This window comes from Lycorma delicatula, chromosome 7 (genome assembly GCF_047948215.1).
Source record: "Lycorma delicatula isolate Av1 chromosome 7, ASM4794821v1, whole genome shotgun sequence".
NCBI lineage: Eukaryota > Metazoa > Arthropoda > Insecta > Hemiptera > Fulgoridae > Lycorma > Lycorma delicatula.
Genome location: NC_134461.1, coordinates 121,628,872 through 121,646,232, shown reverse-complemented (window position 1 = coordinate 121,646,232; position 17,361 = coordinate 121,628,872). Strand labels below are relative to the sequence as shown.

Below are 17,361 nucleotides of genomic sequence, written 5' to 3'. Positions count from 1 at the left end.
AACTTAATTTTTTATTTTCTTTTTTTTAAATGCATAAAATTCATTCTATACCAACTTGATATGAAAAATTTGAACAAAATAAATCAGTTTGTGAAATTTCATAAAATATATATTATTTAAGTATCCTAACATCATACCTATTCAGATTATTTGGAAGAGCAAAATTTAGGCTAAATGGGGCTAAACTGTATATGTTTTACATGATCTTATTTCATATTTTTTTCATGATGGATTCATTATACAAGCTCAAAGCTTTTGTGTGAAAATATCAAATGGATTTTTGTAGCAGATGAAAGAGTAGCCAAGCCAGATGGAATTTAAGCCTACAACCTTTTGATTTAGATGGACAAAACTTAAATGATACTTCTATTTAGTAGTAGTAGTTCAGAAATCATGAAAAGAATGTCATATATCTTTTTATTCTGTTATCATTTATGTCATTATTTATATTGTATTATTTTAAATATATGTTAACCTAGAAGTTAGTGCATCAATGCAAGCAAAATGTTAATTCATTTCCTAGAACAAGAAATGTAGAATATTAACTATGTTTGTATAATGAGTATATGATCTCATCTCAAATTTAAACATTTCATATTATCACAGTATGCTTTAAAGAAAGAAAGTTATCTCTGAAGTTATTTGAAAACAACTTAAGTTAAAACATTTCTCAGTGTGAAATAAAAAATATCATCAGATAAAGATAAAGCAGAACATTTTAAATTTCAAAGAAAAAAAAATTGAAAACAAAATGCTTTACAAAAGCAAACAATGCACAGTGAGTGTATAACAAATAAACAATAAAGTTATAACAAAGACTTTTACTATTTTAGAATTCACAACAATTCTCTTACTTGTAAAATATATAGTTTTAAATAAAATAATAATATTCAGAATCTAAAACCATATAAAAACAAAAAATAATAGCAGAGATAAAATCTAACTGGATCAAGATCCTACTTCTGAAATACAAATACTAATTCTTTACAGTAAAATGCAATTCAACTTTGAGAAAAAATATAGCAAATGATAAACAGATTACATAAAATTCTTTCTTGTTATTTTTTTAGGCCAAATATAAAATATGAAAATTTTTTTTAACAGTCTGTCATCTTAAAGAAACAAATGAGTAAAAATATTTTTTTTTTATTTTAAATACTGCTAAACAATATTATTAATCTAATAAAATATGTAATCCATGATCTGAATTTTACTTTTACTTTTTAAACCTTGGTCTATCTATGATTTAGATCTTAATGTTATGAAACAATTTTTACATATGATTTTTTTTTTTTATTAAAATAAATATTGAAAAATATTCCTTTGTGTTGTAGATAGATGATTAGTTCATTAAGCAAATGTGATGATTTTGCATGGGAAAAAAATTGAAATTTTGAAGCATAAGAAACATGCAAAACCTAACCAGAATTCAAACTTGGGACCTTTCATATGAAAAATTAAGATATACTATAGCCCAGGAAGCTCAGTTTTTAATTCAGATTGGGTCCAGATACCACACATACCAGATTAGTGAAAGTAGTTTTTTTTTTCAATAACATTTTTAATACAATAAAATACAACTAATAATATACTAAATACAAATTATTCAAACTGTAAAATTTATTACCTACCACTTACTTTGAGCAAAACAATTCCTTAATAGCAATATTTAAAAAAAAATAATTAGCACTCTTAAACTCAGTTTTACAAATGAGAGAATAATATTCATATATATTTAAAGTACTTACCTTTAACTGATGAGATGGTTGGCGATCCCTGCGACCACTACCAGATCCACTGCCACTATGATCAGCTTCATTTTCAAAACATTCAATTGAAGATTCTGCTTCAGACAACCACGCAAGGAATTTATCCAATGATCGGTCAAAATTATGCAGTGAATTCATTGCTGAATGTAGTAATTTACCTCTGCTAACGATGCTATAACAGAAAATATTATTTACATTAAAATATTACATATATATATTTTTTTAAACAATTGTTTATTAAAAAATGAATTTTTGGTACAAAAAAAAAAGAAAACCACTCTGAATTTTTTCATTTCTATCATTTCTACCAATAGAAATAATGATTTTGGAAATTTTTGTAACTTTTAACTTATCTATTAAATCCTTCTAAATTCTTAACCGATGGATATCAAAATTGGTATTTCTTTTCCTCTACTTATTATTAGAGTAGAAAGAATTTTCAACCATACGAATGGTTAGAGCATTCGTTCTCAAAGTGGGCAATAATGCCCCTTGTGGGCAGTGGAGACCTTCAGGGGGAGCAGTAGAAGACCCACAGAAAATTGCAGGTGTTCAGGTGGTCTTGGAAAGTGATGGCTGATTAAAAAAAAAAAGGCAAAAATTATGTTTTCCTGATATTTCCATGTTTAAAAACAATAATTGCAATTACTGTTTTTAAGAGCGCATCTTAAAAATAGCAATTGCGATTATTATTTATAACAGATGGTAAGTTTAAAAATTTTGGGGCGCTCAAAAATTTTTGTTTCTCAATGTTGGCGGTGAGCGAAAAAGTTTGAGAATCAATGGGTTGGAGGGTACATACCCTATAAAAATTTTTCTAACCTTTATTGTTTAAAACTAAATTTGACAATTTCTTTCTTAATGAAGCACTAACAGGGTTATTAGTGTTCAACATTTATCAAATTGGATGAGGGTATTCAATTATTTTAAATTTTTTTGAGAAATAAACTTTTGTAAATAGCACAAAATATTTCTCCTGAAGGATTTTGTTTACATGTTATGGTATCTTAAAAGAGAATAACTGCAGCTCAGGTTGGTATATGTTGTACATAGTAATATATTTTGTACTAATGCTTTGTACAAAATCACTGGTAGATGCTTTACATGTATTACACACATCACTGGTAGATGCTTTACATGTATTACACACATAAAGCAACATAATTATGAAACTGTTTACATATCAGAGATGCACTGATTATATACTCAGTAAAGATTTATCTCTAACGGACCAAAAAAATACTTCTGAATGATTTAATGAGAAAATTAATTGAAGGCTTAAGTTTTTCAGAATAAAAATGAATCCTTGAAATTTTTTTTATCAACATAATAAAGGTGGAGAATATTTTAAATGTGCAAGCTTTTTACTACTAGAATAAATACTAACACAAATATTTTTTTTGAACTGAAGATCTGAAAGATTTCTGAGGATCCATTTTCCACTCCCACTTCCTATTACTGATGTTAGTCCTTACACAATAATAATTTGTGTTTTATTTTACAATAAATAACATTACAAATTGCAATAAATCAATAAATACATACGGTTTACTAAAATAAAAAATAAAAACTGTCTGAATTACATTAAATTACTATAAACACAATCAGTATAACCATTCGGTTATCTCTCAGATTATGTCTTATACAATTTTTAAAAATTCACTTGCACTTATCTCAGTATTTTACAAAATGAAATAACCATTTTTCAATTATCCAAATTTTTTCCTGCAGTTGGATCCATGATGAATAAATGAAACTATATTTTGGCCAACAATAAAGCAAAATGTTTTACCACTGAAAAAAAATTAAATTTTAATTTGATTAACAGAATAATGAAAATTAATACTTTTAAAAATTAAAATCTTAAAAAATATTTAAAAGTTAAATAAGTAATTTTATAAAAAGTGATAAACATGCAATAACGTTTATAATAAGATGGAATAAAAACATATTATGTCAAAGGCTGTAAATTATTTTGTGCACGCATCCGTAAAAATCAGAAATGAAAGAAAATATGAAAAAAAGGAACATCAACATTCTAGAAACTTATGTCTGGTACTCTCATATCTATTAATATGTAAATCCTAAAAGCGCCTTACTATACTCATACTTATTTCTATTCTGAAGACCAGAGTTGTGACAGGGTTAGAATTTATGATATAGAATTTTTTATATATTCAGTACAGTCTGGAATAATGTATGCATAATACTATGACTAGACTCTTATATACTGATAGAAAAATCATTCATAACAATAGACCACCACACAAGAATACTAAATTATTAATAACTAAAAAGATATATTAATACACTATTAAATAAATTTTATATAAAATTGAAAATTAATTTTACAGGAGTACAAAATTAATTTTTTTTTAATTCAGGTTTTTGTTTTAAATTGTTATTATTCACTATCTAAATACATTTTATCCTTTAACAAAAATACAACTAAAAAATTATTCACGAGATTATAAAATAAGAAAAGAAGTGGAGAATCAGGCAAGAAATAGTAATTAATGAGGAAAGCTATACATTAAAAAAAAAAGTAAATATTTTTTAATATACAGTTATGAAAAAAAGTAAAACTTACATTTAAACATTTGTTATGAAAATAAAAATACAATTTTTAATGATTGAATTGCACACACTTTCTGGTGAAGCCGGAAAAGTTTTGCAATGTAAAGGCATGTAAGGTATTATTGTACGACTTGACCAGTATAACTGGGAAAGTCATGCAATACTTTGTCACCTTTAAGTTTTTATTCTTTCATCATTTATTTCCTATCTTTATAAGGTTGGGTTATTCAGCTTTATATAAACAAAAATAAATAATTGATTTTTTTTTATTTTAGTTTTATGACTTCAGACAAACTTTTTATGCGTTTTAATGAGATGAAAAAATTACGGGTGAAAGATGCTATCACATCCTTACAGGATTTCTAAAAATATCTCTTTCAAGAACGCAGATATTTAATTTTAAGTTAATGATTAGTTGACTTTCTTTTTCTATAAGGTATGTAGTGTGTTTGGAAGCACTAAATGTATGAATTTACAAATATTTCTAGATAAGGTATAAGAAACATTTACTGCCACCTCTGTAGAATAAATAGATCCCCCTCTTATGTAGTCCTATAAACCTGCTCTATAGCAACAGCGAGCTTCACTACATCATTTACAATTTCTCTTCATTAAACTGGCATCTAGCTAATGTTTACATTTTGTTATTGAAGCATACAGTGCAATACTTAATATTTCCTTATTTATTTTTTTAAATATTCTTTCTACAAAATAACAATGAAGCAAAACTGTAGAAAAACATGGGTTCATTGGATTATCACTGAAAAATAACTGCACTTTATTGACAGGACAAATCAGTCACTTAAAATTTTCTTATTAAAGTAAACAATAATAATAATTAAAATAATTCAGTCAATGGATTGACTTTCATGTAATAATTTATTAAATTTTATTCCTTTCAAAATTATCTGCATACAATAGATGTTATGGATCATCAATTTTTGATGGTTGAAAGGATATAATTGATATAATAAGCATTATAAAACCTAATAAAATAAAAAATAACGTAAAACCAAATAAAGTAGATATAAAAAAACAGTTATTTAAAAATTCTTTAACTAAAAATTTTTAAATTATTTAAAAATGCTAAACAGCAAATATTTAAAATTCCTTAAAAATATAAATAAATAAATTATTTAACAAAAAAAAATCTGAGCTGTTGATAAATAAACCAAGGTTTTTAGTTAATAGTTTTACATAGAAAGAATAAAATTTAATTTTGATTAGTCAACCCATTTATATTTGATTTATATTTTAATGGCAAAATGAAATTCTACTTATTTTCCAATTATATTTTATTTTAATAAATTACCTGTATGAATAATAGCTACCAGAACCTGAATAAATTTTAAAATATATAAAACTTTTGTTTTAACATGAATAATGATAAAATGATGCTTTATTACAAAGTCTAAACTTTCAGTAATGTCACACTAAAATTTCAATATTTTTCACTAACCAAATAAAAAATCAATTTTCTCTGATAAAATTGATATATCTAACAAATCTCTAAATTATTAAATAAAATTCAGTTATTTAAATGTCCAGCAATTCTAGAAGGAGATTCATAAAAACTGACTGATACTAAAAGGGTTAAAGAAATGGATACATTAATTCAATCTCTAAAATGATTGAACCACTCCAACAACAGGCTGTAATGAAGAACTAAACATTCTTAAGACATGCAACATTGGTAAACTGTTCATTCCAATAATTTAATGCTGCTATCAACATTTAATAAAAAAAAATATAATAAAAATCTCAAATAAAAAATAAAATAACAAACCTCGTATTTAAATTATTGTAACGCTGATTGATTTGTTCGGTCATTTTCTTAACTCTAGTTGTATCATCTTGTTGATAAACAGCAATCAATTTTTGTGTTAACTGATTGAATAATTCAATATGATGTTTATACTGATGTAATTCCGCATGATATGACTGTAAAAAAAGAAAAGTATATTCTTAATACAATTCCATTGGCTTAAAAATTTAATTCAATGAACAAAGTATTTTGTGCAATAGTATAAATTATCAACCCATCAACCATTATTTATAAGTTTCACTTCTTTTCCGTTCAGTAATATAAAACAACCAAAAACCACAGTTTATCATATTTATTAAAAATGAATAAATGCAAGAATGGAAAAGCAACTATTTTAATGAATACAAATTTTACTTTTCTAAAGTTAAGATTAATTTAAAATAAATGATGTTTTTTTTCAACTATCATCAAAATTTGAATTAAATAAATGGGATGCAACTCAATTTATTAAGAACAGGAAATGAGAAACTTAGTAGTAACATCAAGTTTACACAAAGGAACAAAATGATAAATGTGAAAATAAAGGAAACAGGAACACACTATAATAGTTCTATTTTATGTGTTGAGTAAATTAATAGAAAACAGCTAAGCAAATATTTCATGTAGTTTTGCAAATAAAGGAAATAAATATAAAGATTAATATTTTGTAATAAAAATTACAAAGATTATCAGTTACCCTTACAGCTAGAAAAAACAATAAACAAAATACTGTGAAATGATCTAATTAAAACAGATCTCGAGAAGTTCACAGAACATTTTAATTAATGCTACAGATAACATAAATTATTCTTGCTTTAAATGATTAAGTTTAGTTTTTATACAGAGATTATTTTAGTAGGAAACAGATGAGATCAGCAGGGAAGATTATTTATGTTTTTTAGTTATTAATCATTTTTGAAGATTTAACAAATAAGTAACACTTAAGTCTTGAAATTTAAAGTAACTAATGAGAAAATAAGTAGTTATCAAATAATGAACAATCAGTCTCGGTTGGTACGTAAAAATTAGTATCTTCTGCAATCAGTATGTTGGTGGTTTCTATCTTCAGTATATATTTTGTAGTTCCTTAAAAAAAATCACAATGGGTTTTCAAGATAAAAAATTAAGACATCAGTGTTTATCATCCATAGATACAAATCATGGAGACTGATATACTGTGTAATAAATTAAAACTTCTAACTTATCCATGTATTTATATATATAAGTACTACTGACCTATATTAAAAAGTCATAAATTAAAAAAAAAAAAATAACAATATTCACCTCCAATATATCTTGACAAAAGAACTGTCTTCATCATCAGCACAATACTTCCATTCTTAAATATTAAAAATATGACTGCTGAAAAACACTGCTCTTTTTGTTCTGGTTTAGTTCTATCATGATTTTTTATTATAAAAAATACAAAATTCAAATTCCCTGTTTGAATTTTGAAAATAGGATGATTGTTTGTAGAGATATTACAAGAGCACGCCATTGCACTTCAACGCTAGTGCCCCAGGGGCACCCCATTTATTAACAGTCTATGTGATGATTGGTCTAGCTTCACATGAGGTGCTCGCATACCTCACCACTAGCCTTACATGTGTCCTCTAAGGGTAGCCCATTATTATTAAAGAGAAATCTTTATTAAACTGGAAGTTTTTAAATCTATTTAAATATTATTTTATTTTACTTAATGTAAATTCAATTCTATTATTTTTGTAAATATTATTCATTCGACTGATTCGAATCGTTCAGTTCAAACCCAACTCACACAGTGATAGAGGCTTACATTTCACAGTTCAGTAATTCAATTCATTAAAGTTTGTGCTTCAACCAGAAAATTTCCACTACTATATATATATATATATATATATATGTGCACATATTTATGTAACCTGTCACCCCCAGTAATGAAAGGATTGCAACACAAGGTCATACATCCTAATCGATTTAGCCATTGAGCTGCTACAATTGAACACATACCCCCTAAATACATTACATTCCTTTTTGGGCAGTCATGTAATAAGAAGCGCCATGTTTCACTTCTGTTACCAAAGATTTAATAATGATTTGGCCCTATTTAAGAAGTGATTAATTAAAAATAGATTAAAAATTTTCTTTTACAAAAAAAAATTATTCTGACAAGTCTTTTTTTCTAAGTTATTATAATATATTTATAATCTTCAAATATCTTTTTTACTTTAGTGGAATTTGTTATTTGTAAGATTTATTATTATTACTTTTTTTTTTTTTGTAAGCTGCTCACATCAAGATTTCACCATTATTTCTTTTGATGTTTCTTGACAAATGCTGGAACAGTTTCTTATCTATAGGGCAGTTTTACAACTAGCCATTTCTGATATGATGTGTATACATACTATTACAGAGTATAAGAAGCGGACCCATGTGCAGATTTCACAATTTAAATTTTATAAAAAGAAGAACAAATCATATTAACTTTAGTAATAATCTATTTCTAAACAGAGGAAAAGTAAGTACAATGATTGAAATGTTACATTAACAAACTGTACAGAACATTAGAAAACATGAAAAATATAGCTGCTACAAAACATTAGTACATTAATACAAAACATTAGTACTGATTCTGGTTGTACCACAGCAACTGGTCAGTGGCAATTGGACGCATCAATGGATCAGTGAAACAAATTTAAATTTTAACAAACCCTTTTACACTTTTAACCCATTATCACTCTTTTTTTTCATTTTCAATCTGTTTGATACATACTCAATGGTAGTTCCCTAACAAGCAATACCAAATTTATTGGGGTTTGTGTTGATGGTGTCTTATAAGTGATCAAGACCATCGTCTTTCCTTAGCGTATTATACATAGCAAAATTTGAATAAAATACGTATTTATTTGTATAATAAAGAGTAGTGTATGCTTTGTAAATAATCAGGAGAGAATTCCCTAAGTTTCTGTTTTTAAATACATTTATAAAGTTTTCAAAGTTTAAAACTTGCTCAAGAATAAATAGTAAACTATATACTATGAATACAAGGATGCAAAAAACCCATTGTTAATATACAACATAAAAATAGGATAAAAGTTTATTCCAACTAAAATTATTTGTTAAAAGGTTAAATCAAGATTACAAAAAAAAAAATTAATAAATTGATTCTAATGAACACATAATTGGATGCCACTTTTTTTTTGTTTTACCTCCAGGACCACCGTTAGGTATTGTTTAAGAGCATGAGATAAATGACAATTTTTGTTGTGTGTAAAAATGCCATGCCACTTGAAAAATAACAATTTGTGCTAGTTTGAATTTGAATGAAACTATAAAGCTAATAAAATTAATAGGATGTGATGAATTAAATTAATTAGCTTTGTCTGTATACCGATTCTTTTATTATCACTGTATTTGACAATTAATTGAAATGATTCACCTGATTGCCTGGTCTGCATATTATGTCAATATTTGTTCATATATTATACAAAATAATACCAAAAATGATTTTATTAAAGTTTACAGGATGATCTCATCTTAATTAGCCGGATTAAAATACAGACCTATTATTTTACATTTACAGAATTATTTATTATTAGTTAAAAAAATAAATAAAAATAAATTTTTTAATCAAAAATTTTAAAATAAAAATGTTAATCAATATTTACCATTAATATGAATATTTATGTAAATTCTAGCTTTCTCTTTTCAATTTTTTTAGTTTCCTAACTTAAGATATATTTTACAGAAAACATTTAAATAAAAAAAATTAAATTCTATAAAATTTGCAGCACAATGTGATCTATAAAACACAAATGCAGGAGTCATTAAGTATCTTTTATCTGACTGACTATTAAATTCCTTAATGCAACAGGAATTACAAGTGCAATTACATTGCACTTCTGCAATTACCTTATAATTGCAGCAGTGGAATTTACCTAATATTCAAGATACCTTATACCAATTTAATTTATATACTCGATTAAATTGCACTACTGCAAATTACCTTATAACTGCAGCAGTGCAATTTAATTCCATTGAATTAAGAAATATAATAATTAGATAATAAATAATACTTAACCATAAAAACCCCGACCAGTTAAAATACCTAGTAGAAAGATCTAGAAGAAGTTAGTATTATTCTTGGGACTAAAAAAAAATCCAGATGAGAATAAATTGCATTTAATAGAACCAAGAAATCTCTAAAAGACATTGAAAAGGTCTTAAATAACAGAAACATTTTCATAATTAATATATTGGTCATTTATTAAACATTAATTCTGATAAAACGATTAATTCTGATTAAAAATATGTCAGTGTTTTTCTAAAAATTTAAATTATCTAATGTAAAATTTCATCTATTTTTTATTAACCACAAAACTAAAAAAAACCATAGAAAGTAATATTTTGTAATACTTGAGGGCTGCTTAATGTATGTCACTCTTTATAATTGGTACTGATGAAGAAAGGAGCAAGTTTTCAATAGAACTGTCCCACAAAAGACCTTGGTTTACCTTAGTCCATATTTTGAACCGAGGAAAAGTGTTTGAAAAGATTCTAAAAAAATATGCAAACCTTGCAACAATTTAACAAAATCTACAAAATCAAAATCATTAAAATGGTTAATTAAAAAGGCAAAACATTAAAAGAAAATATTCTTCTGGATGCACATTCATATGCCCTTATTATCATTATATGATAACAAAAATAATATACAATATAACAGTCAGAAAAATGCTAAATTAAAAATTTAATTACAAATGTAAAATGATAAACCATTAATTAGTTTATCAATAATAACATTTTTTAAATTTTGATGCAATATTAAAAAAAAATGTCTAATCATTGACTAATCATTTTACATCTGAGGGCTGAAACTGGATGTGTAATTTAACTACACTGTATCTATGATGTAAACACAACATTTTTAATATCAATGCACAAATAAGTAAATTCAACGCACGCGCGCGCACACACACAGAATTCATATTTATAAATTATAAATAGTGATGCAACAACCCATTTTTTATCTTGATCTTATAAATTGAATCTAATTGTTGTAGAAACACCAAGAGATAATATGTAATTTCATATGGAGTGTAAGTAGAAATTACATAAAGTTGACAATATTACCATCTTATTGAAGGTATTCCAATTCTTTGAGGATTGGCTGAAATGTAATGCACAGTAGAATGTAACATTAGAAAAAAATGTTGCACAAAGCAACAAGTCCTGCCACCTTAAAATTTGATTCCTCAATTACTAAAATTTCAATTCATTGATCCATGCCCTCTCATTTTATATCAGTCACCATGTTATGTTGTTGAGTAAACCTGCTATGTTAACACTTATAATATAATGTGTGGCAATTGAACTTTTAAAAGGAAAAAAGTGAATGCTAGTGATATTCATTGTTGTCTAAAAGCCTTAAAGGAGATGAAAATATTGCTCAAAGTATTGTGAATAGCTGGGCAGTAAAATTTTGTGGATCAGAAGCTGGTAAAATGAATATTGAGGATGAACCTGATAGTGGTCAACCACCTTTTAAAACCACTCAGGAAACATGTTGTCATGTTTAACAATCCATTGGCCAATAATCCTACAACATGATGTTCACCCTCCCTCTGCACTCTACACACACACACACACACACACACACACACACACACACACACGAACTTAAGGATGCTGTGAAATTGTGGATCAAGGAAAGACTACAAAGCATTCTTCATTGACAAAATTAAAAAACTGGTTCAATATTGGGAGAAATATGAAACTACAAGGGAAAATAACAGTAAGTTTTTGTAACAAATAAGGTGTACCTTGTTTTAGAATTTGTTTAATTTGTCTTTCTACTTTGAAAGTTATAAGCGATTGTGCATTATATTTCAGTCAGCCATCCCTCGTACAGTTGATGAGGCCTGTTCAGTTGCTCTAATAGAAGCTTAATTCAATAACACATACTTCTGACCAATTCTTAATACAATAACACATACTTCTGACCAATTCTTAATACAATAACACATACTTCTGACCAATTCTTAATACAATAACACATACTTCTGACCAATTCTTAATACAATAACACATACTTCTGACTAATTCTTAATACAAAATGTAGCCACATTTGTTGCCAATGTAGCCAAATACAAGGGTTGTCTGAAAAGTTTTGAGTCTCAACATGAAAATGGCAGCACTCAACAACAAAAGTTACAGAATGTATTCGTGCATGCATTGAAAGATATTCACTAAAATTTCACATTTTGGACGCAAATTTGTTGTTTGATAATCGTTTGAGTAAGTTATTATGTGTGTTTTTGTGAAAATGGAAAAAACTGAATATTGTGCCGTGATTAAATACTTGCATTGAAAGACAATTTGCCTACAGAAATTAAAACCAAACTGGACACTCTTTACAGTAACTCTGTCCCATCATTTGCCACTGTAAAAATATGGGCAGCCGAATTTAATCTCATTGAAAAAGTTCGCCAAATGGTACTGGACAACCGACGAATTAATGATAGAGAGACAGCAGAGGCTATGGGCATATTGAAAAAAACATGTTTATCATGTATTAACTGAAGAATTGGATATGCATAAGCTATCTGTGTATTGGGTGCCACCAAAAACCCATTCAAATGAGCATTTCCAAGGCCGTGCTGGAGCAGTTAAGCAAAATGATTCAGATTTTTTGCATCAATTCATAACTGTAGAAGAAACATTGATCCACCACTACACTCCTGAGACAAACAACAGTCAAAACAGTGGACCGTGAAGGGTGAACCTGCTCCAAAAAAGGCAAAGATGGTTCCATCAGCCGAGAAGGTGATGGTGACTGTTTTTTTTTGGGATAGTAAAGGAATTTTTATTTATCGATTAGCTTCAAAAAGTAAAACAAAAACAGGACAGAATTACACGTCATTACTTGACAAGCTGAAGGCAGAAATCAGAATAAAACAACCACATTTGAAGAAGAAGAAAGTGGTTTTCCATCAGGACAATGCACCTCCTCATAGTTTAACGGTCACTATGGTTAAAATTCACAAATTGCATTTTGAATTGGTTGACCACTCATCGTGTTCTGGCCCCAAGCGACTTTTTCTTGTTTCCTAACCTTAAAGTTTTGCTTGGAGGAAAGAGATTTTCATCGGAGGAGGAGGTTATTGTATACGTAAATGCCTATTTTACGAAGAAAGACACCAACTACTATCTGGAGAAAGCAACTACACCATCACTGGAGAAAGCGTATCGACTTGGAAGGAGACTGTTGAAAAATTAAACTATATTTGACAGAAAAAATACATCTTTCTATGTTAGGCTCAAAACTTTTCAGAAAACACTCATATATAATGATCAAAATTTATAAATAAACTGATTCCCAATTATCATTAGTCTCTCAACAATATATTGAACACATTATTTTAAGTTGCTTTAAATAATAGTACAAAATGAAGTAATAATAATAATAATAATAATAATAATAATAATTATAATATACAAACTTAAAGTTCATCTAGAACAACAGTTAAACATAAAAGTTTCATGTAGTAGATAAAATGACAAAAGGCTCTCAAGTAAAACTACTAGTACATATAGCTGAAAGGATGACATCAGAGAAATAAGAACTTATAAAATAGAATGTGTATATGCACATAATAGCTAAGAACAGAAGTTTTGTAAATATGATTATCAACTTTTCACTTCTTAACACCAAAAAGTGGATAAGGGAAGAAAGAAGAAACTTTAAAATTTATACTGAGTTACTCAATTCTACAACCTCTACAACAAAGAAATCAAAATTTAAGAACTTCATTAAGGGTAAATTAAATGTTGATAAATAAATACTGATTTTGCAAAAAAAATGTAATATGCAATACAATAAATATTCTGTTATAAGATTATAATATCTTAAATATCAACACATTAACAATGATGTATAATATTTTTAAAAAACTGCCTATAATAATGATAAATTATTTATTTTCTTTTCCTCTTTTCTTTTACTTTTTTCATTTACAATGCACACTATTAAATTCAAATTTGTAAATAATTTATAACAATTTTGTTGGAAAACTTTCTGGGAAAATTTCTAGTCTTCTAAATAGATACCACCTCTTTTATTATATTGCGTGACATGACTAACAAAAATACCATTTTCAACATATCCAAAGTTTCTTAATTATTTTTCTAGCTTTTTTCCTTGAAAAACTCTATTCCTTTCTTTACCAAAATAAATTTATACTAATATTTCTAACTTAGAATGAATGTCAAAGAAAATCTGTAGAAAATAATAAAAAATTTAATTTTAAGTTTTTATATAAAAGAAATCTTCATTTTTTGGAAATTTTTTGTACAAAAACTTTTTTTTAATATTTTGATGAAATGCAATATTTTGTTCTTAATAATAAGTGGTTTTTCATCATATATCATTTCATTTATCTTTAAAAAAACTAAAGGAAATTTTTCTGTAATTTATACTTTTTTTTATACTTGTATAAAAACAAATATATTTGTGGTTTAAAAGGATAGACTTATCATAGAAAGCACAAGGGTATGATTGGTGTTACAACTATTACCTAAGTAAACCTAATATAGGTATTTCAGACTTAAATCCATTTAAAAAGTGAAAATGGACATCCGGTTTTGAGCAAAATATGATTTAAATACCAGATTTAAAATAATTTAAATAAAAAAATATTAAAAAAATAATTGTACAAGTTATACCGAAAAAATAAAATAACATTCTATGATAAAAAGAAATCATCAATAGATAAAAATAGTCAAGAGAGTATTTTCACTCAATACCTACGAGTTCTTTTTGCCTGTATTTCAACTTTTACTTTCCTGGTAAATATAGAATAGTTGATTGTATCAAAAATGATTATTTGGTTTATTGAAAATCTTTATGCATGTATAAGTCACATGCATGTACATACATGCATGTGACTTATACATGCATGCACTTATACATGTGACTCACTGCTTTTGGCCTTACATCTCAGGATTAACGAAACCGATTTTCTTAAAATTCTGTTCAAATATTTCTATGTATGGGGCACTGATCACATTATTTGTTTTTTAAATTTGTTCACAAGGTGCTGATATAAAAAAAAAACAATTTCGATTTCCTTCAGGGCACTTCAGAAAAAAATTTATTTTGGCAAACATGTTACCTTTCTTGCATTAATAAATAATTAAAAATTTTTTTCAAAAAATCAACTCCACCTCTTAAAACTGAAAACGAGACTCGGCTAATAAATTTTGCACACTAGCGCTACACGAAGAAAAAAGGTACTATCGAGTTGGGTGTGGCAGCACATTGTAACTAAAATCCCTCTCTACAAACCTGCAACAATGCGCTGCAATTCGTTTACCGGTTTGTTTTCAATAGCAGTTAAAATAGAGTAGAGTACAGCCAATACGTCAACACAGTTAAAACAGCGTGCAGTAATAGAATTTTTAACAGCAGAAAACGTGAATTCTACGAATATTTTTCATCGTTTATAGTAGTGAAACTACAGTAGTGACAGGGGTACTGTGAGTAGGTGGGTGATGAAATTTTGTGAATGTGAAGCTGGTAAAGCAACAACTGAGGATGCACCTCACACCAGATGACTAGTGTGACTGTTGTGAGATTCTGCTGTGAAATTCTGTAACTGATAAGAAACATCAAAAGGAGGTGAATTATTTACTTCAAAGTGACCGGCGAATCACCCAGCAACACATCGTTATTCAGTTAGGCACATCTAAAGAACGAGCAGGCCACATTATTGAGCAATTGAGTTACCATAAAATCTGTGCACAATGGGAAGGTACCAAGCAAACTCTCTGATGGCTCTCTGCAAGCTGAAGTTTGAGCTTCACAGGTTTGAGAAGTTTGAAGTTATTCCGAATCTGCCATACTCGCCGGATTTGGCTCTGTGCAACTTCTACTTCTTCCCTCATCTCAAGAGGGATCTCAACGGTAATATTTACAACACCAACAAAGAGGTGAAGGAAGCTCTGGTCACTTGATTTCAAGAAAGACTGCCAGAATTTTTCAGTGACGGAATGAACTTGTCACATGTTGGGAAAAGTGTATCAGTGTAAATGGGGATTATATTGAAAAATAAATACAGCATTTTATAGCTAAGGTATAAACTTTTATAGCTTTTTGTATAACTTTTTTTAAGGTATAACTTTTATTCATTTTTTATTTCATTCCAACATCTCTTTTCATTCCCGTGCTACACGCATAAATATTTATCAGCCAAGCCTCGTACTTGTTTTTCTGTTTTTTTTTGTTCTATCTCTTTGATTCTAATATTTAAAAAAGTTTTTTTTGTTGATATTTTATATATCATATATATTAGTATTTGGAGTAATACAAAAATTTGCAATTTTCCAAAATTATAAACCCTGGACCTTAAATAGAAAGAGTTTTTTGAAAATTTTTATATTCTTATTTTAGTCTTTATAGGATGGTTGTTAGATTTAGAGGAAATTTTACTTAAGTAAATTTGTAAAGCTTAACCTGTATATGACTATTTTTTAAAAATTTATTCCCACATATTTCGTTCTTTTTTGTTTTTGTTTTTTTTTTGCTCTTAACTCTACTAATTTTTATAATTAAAAAATAAATAAATTTTTCTTTGTCACATCATTAAAAACAACTAAAATTTAAGTTTGAAAATGCCCTGAACCCAAAATAAGAAGCAATTTTTTTTTCATTACTAACATAAAAATTATACTTTATTTTTTCAATATTTTTAAACAATTATTTTTTTTATTTTTTTATTTTTCTTAAGGATTTTTTTTTAAAAATTACTGAATTGTTTTTTTTTTTACTGAGAATTGAAGGCAATCCTCAAAATAAAAAATAAAAATTATCAGATTTGGAAATTTTTAAGCTTAAAACGTATTTTGGTAATCATTGTCATTCATTAAAAACTCCCTACTGAAACGGCAGCCCCAAAATTTAGAAAAAACTTTAAAATTCTTTTGTTACTTAAATTTAAATGCTTATTATGAAAATAAAAGGAATACTTTTAATGACTTTTATTACTTTAATAATAAGAAGAACAATACAGTATAAAACTAAATTAAACAATTACAGTACACAGCAGAGGCAAATTGGTTTTATTGACATAACACTTTCTAATGAAACCCACAAAGGTTTTGCAGTGAAAAAGCAGAGCAAGGTATTTATTGTATGACTTGATCAGCATACCTGAATCACGCAACACTTTGCCA

The 17,361-nt window shown here is 27.0% G+C and overlaps 1 protein-coding gene across 3 annotated transcripts in view; it reads right to left on the bottom strand.

Annotated features, from left to right (window-relative positions):
* Dys (Dystrophin) overlaps positions 1-17,361 on the bottom strand; it is a 1,915,508-nt gene that overhangs the window by 687,031 nt on the left and 1,211,116 nt on the right. For all 3 annotated transcript variants that reach the window (XM_075370745.1, XM_075370746.1, XM_075370747.1), the window contains exons 50-51: positions 6,133-6,287; positions 1,749-1,941 (exon numbers count right to left, since the gene is read on the bottom strand). In XM_075370745.1, coding sequence (XP_075226860.1) covers positions 1,749-1,941; positions 6,133-6,287 — 348 coding nt within the window. The remainder of the gene's footprint in view (positions 1-1,748; positions 1,942-6,132; positions 6,288-17,361) is intronic.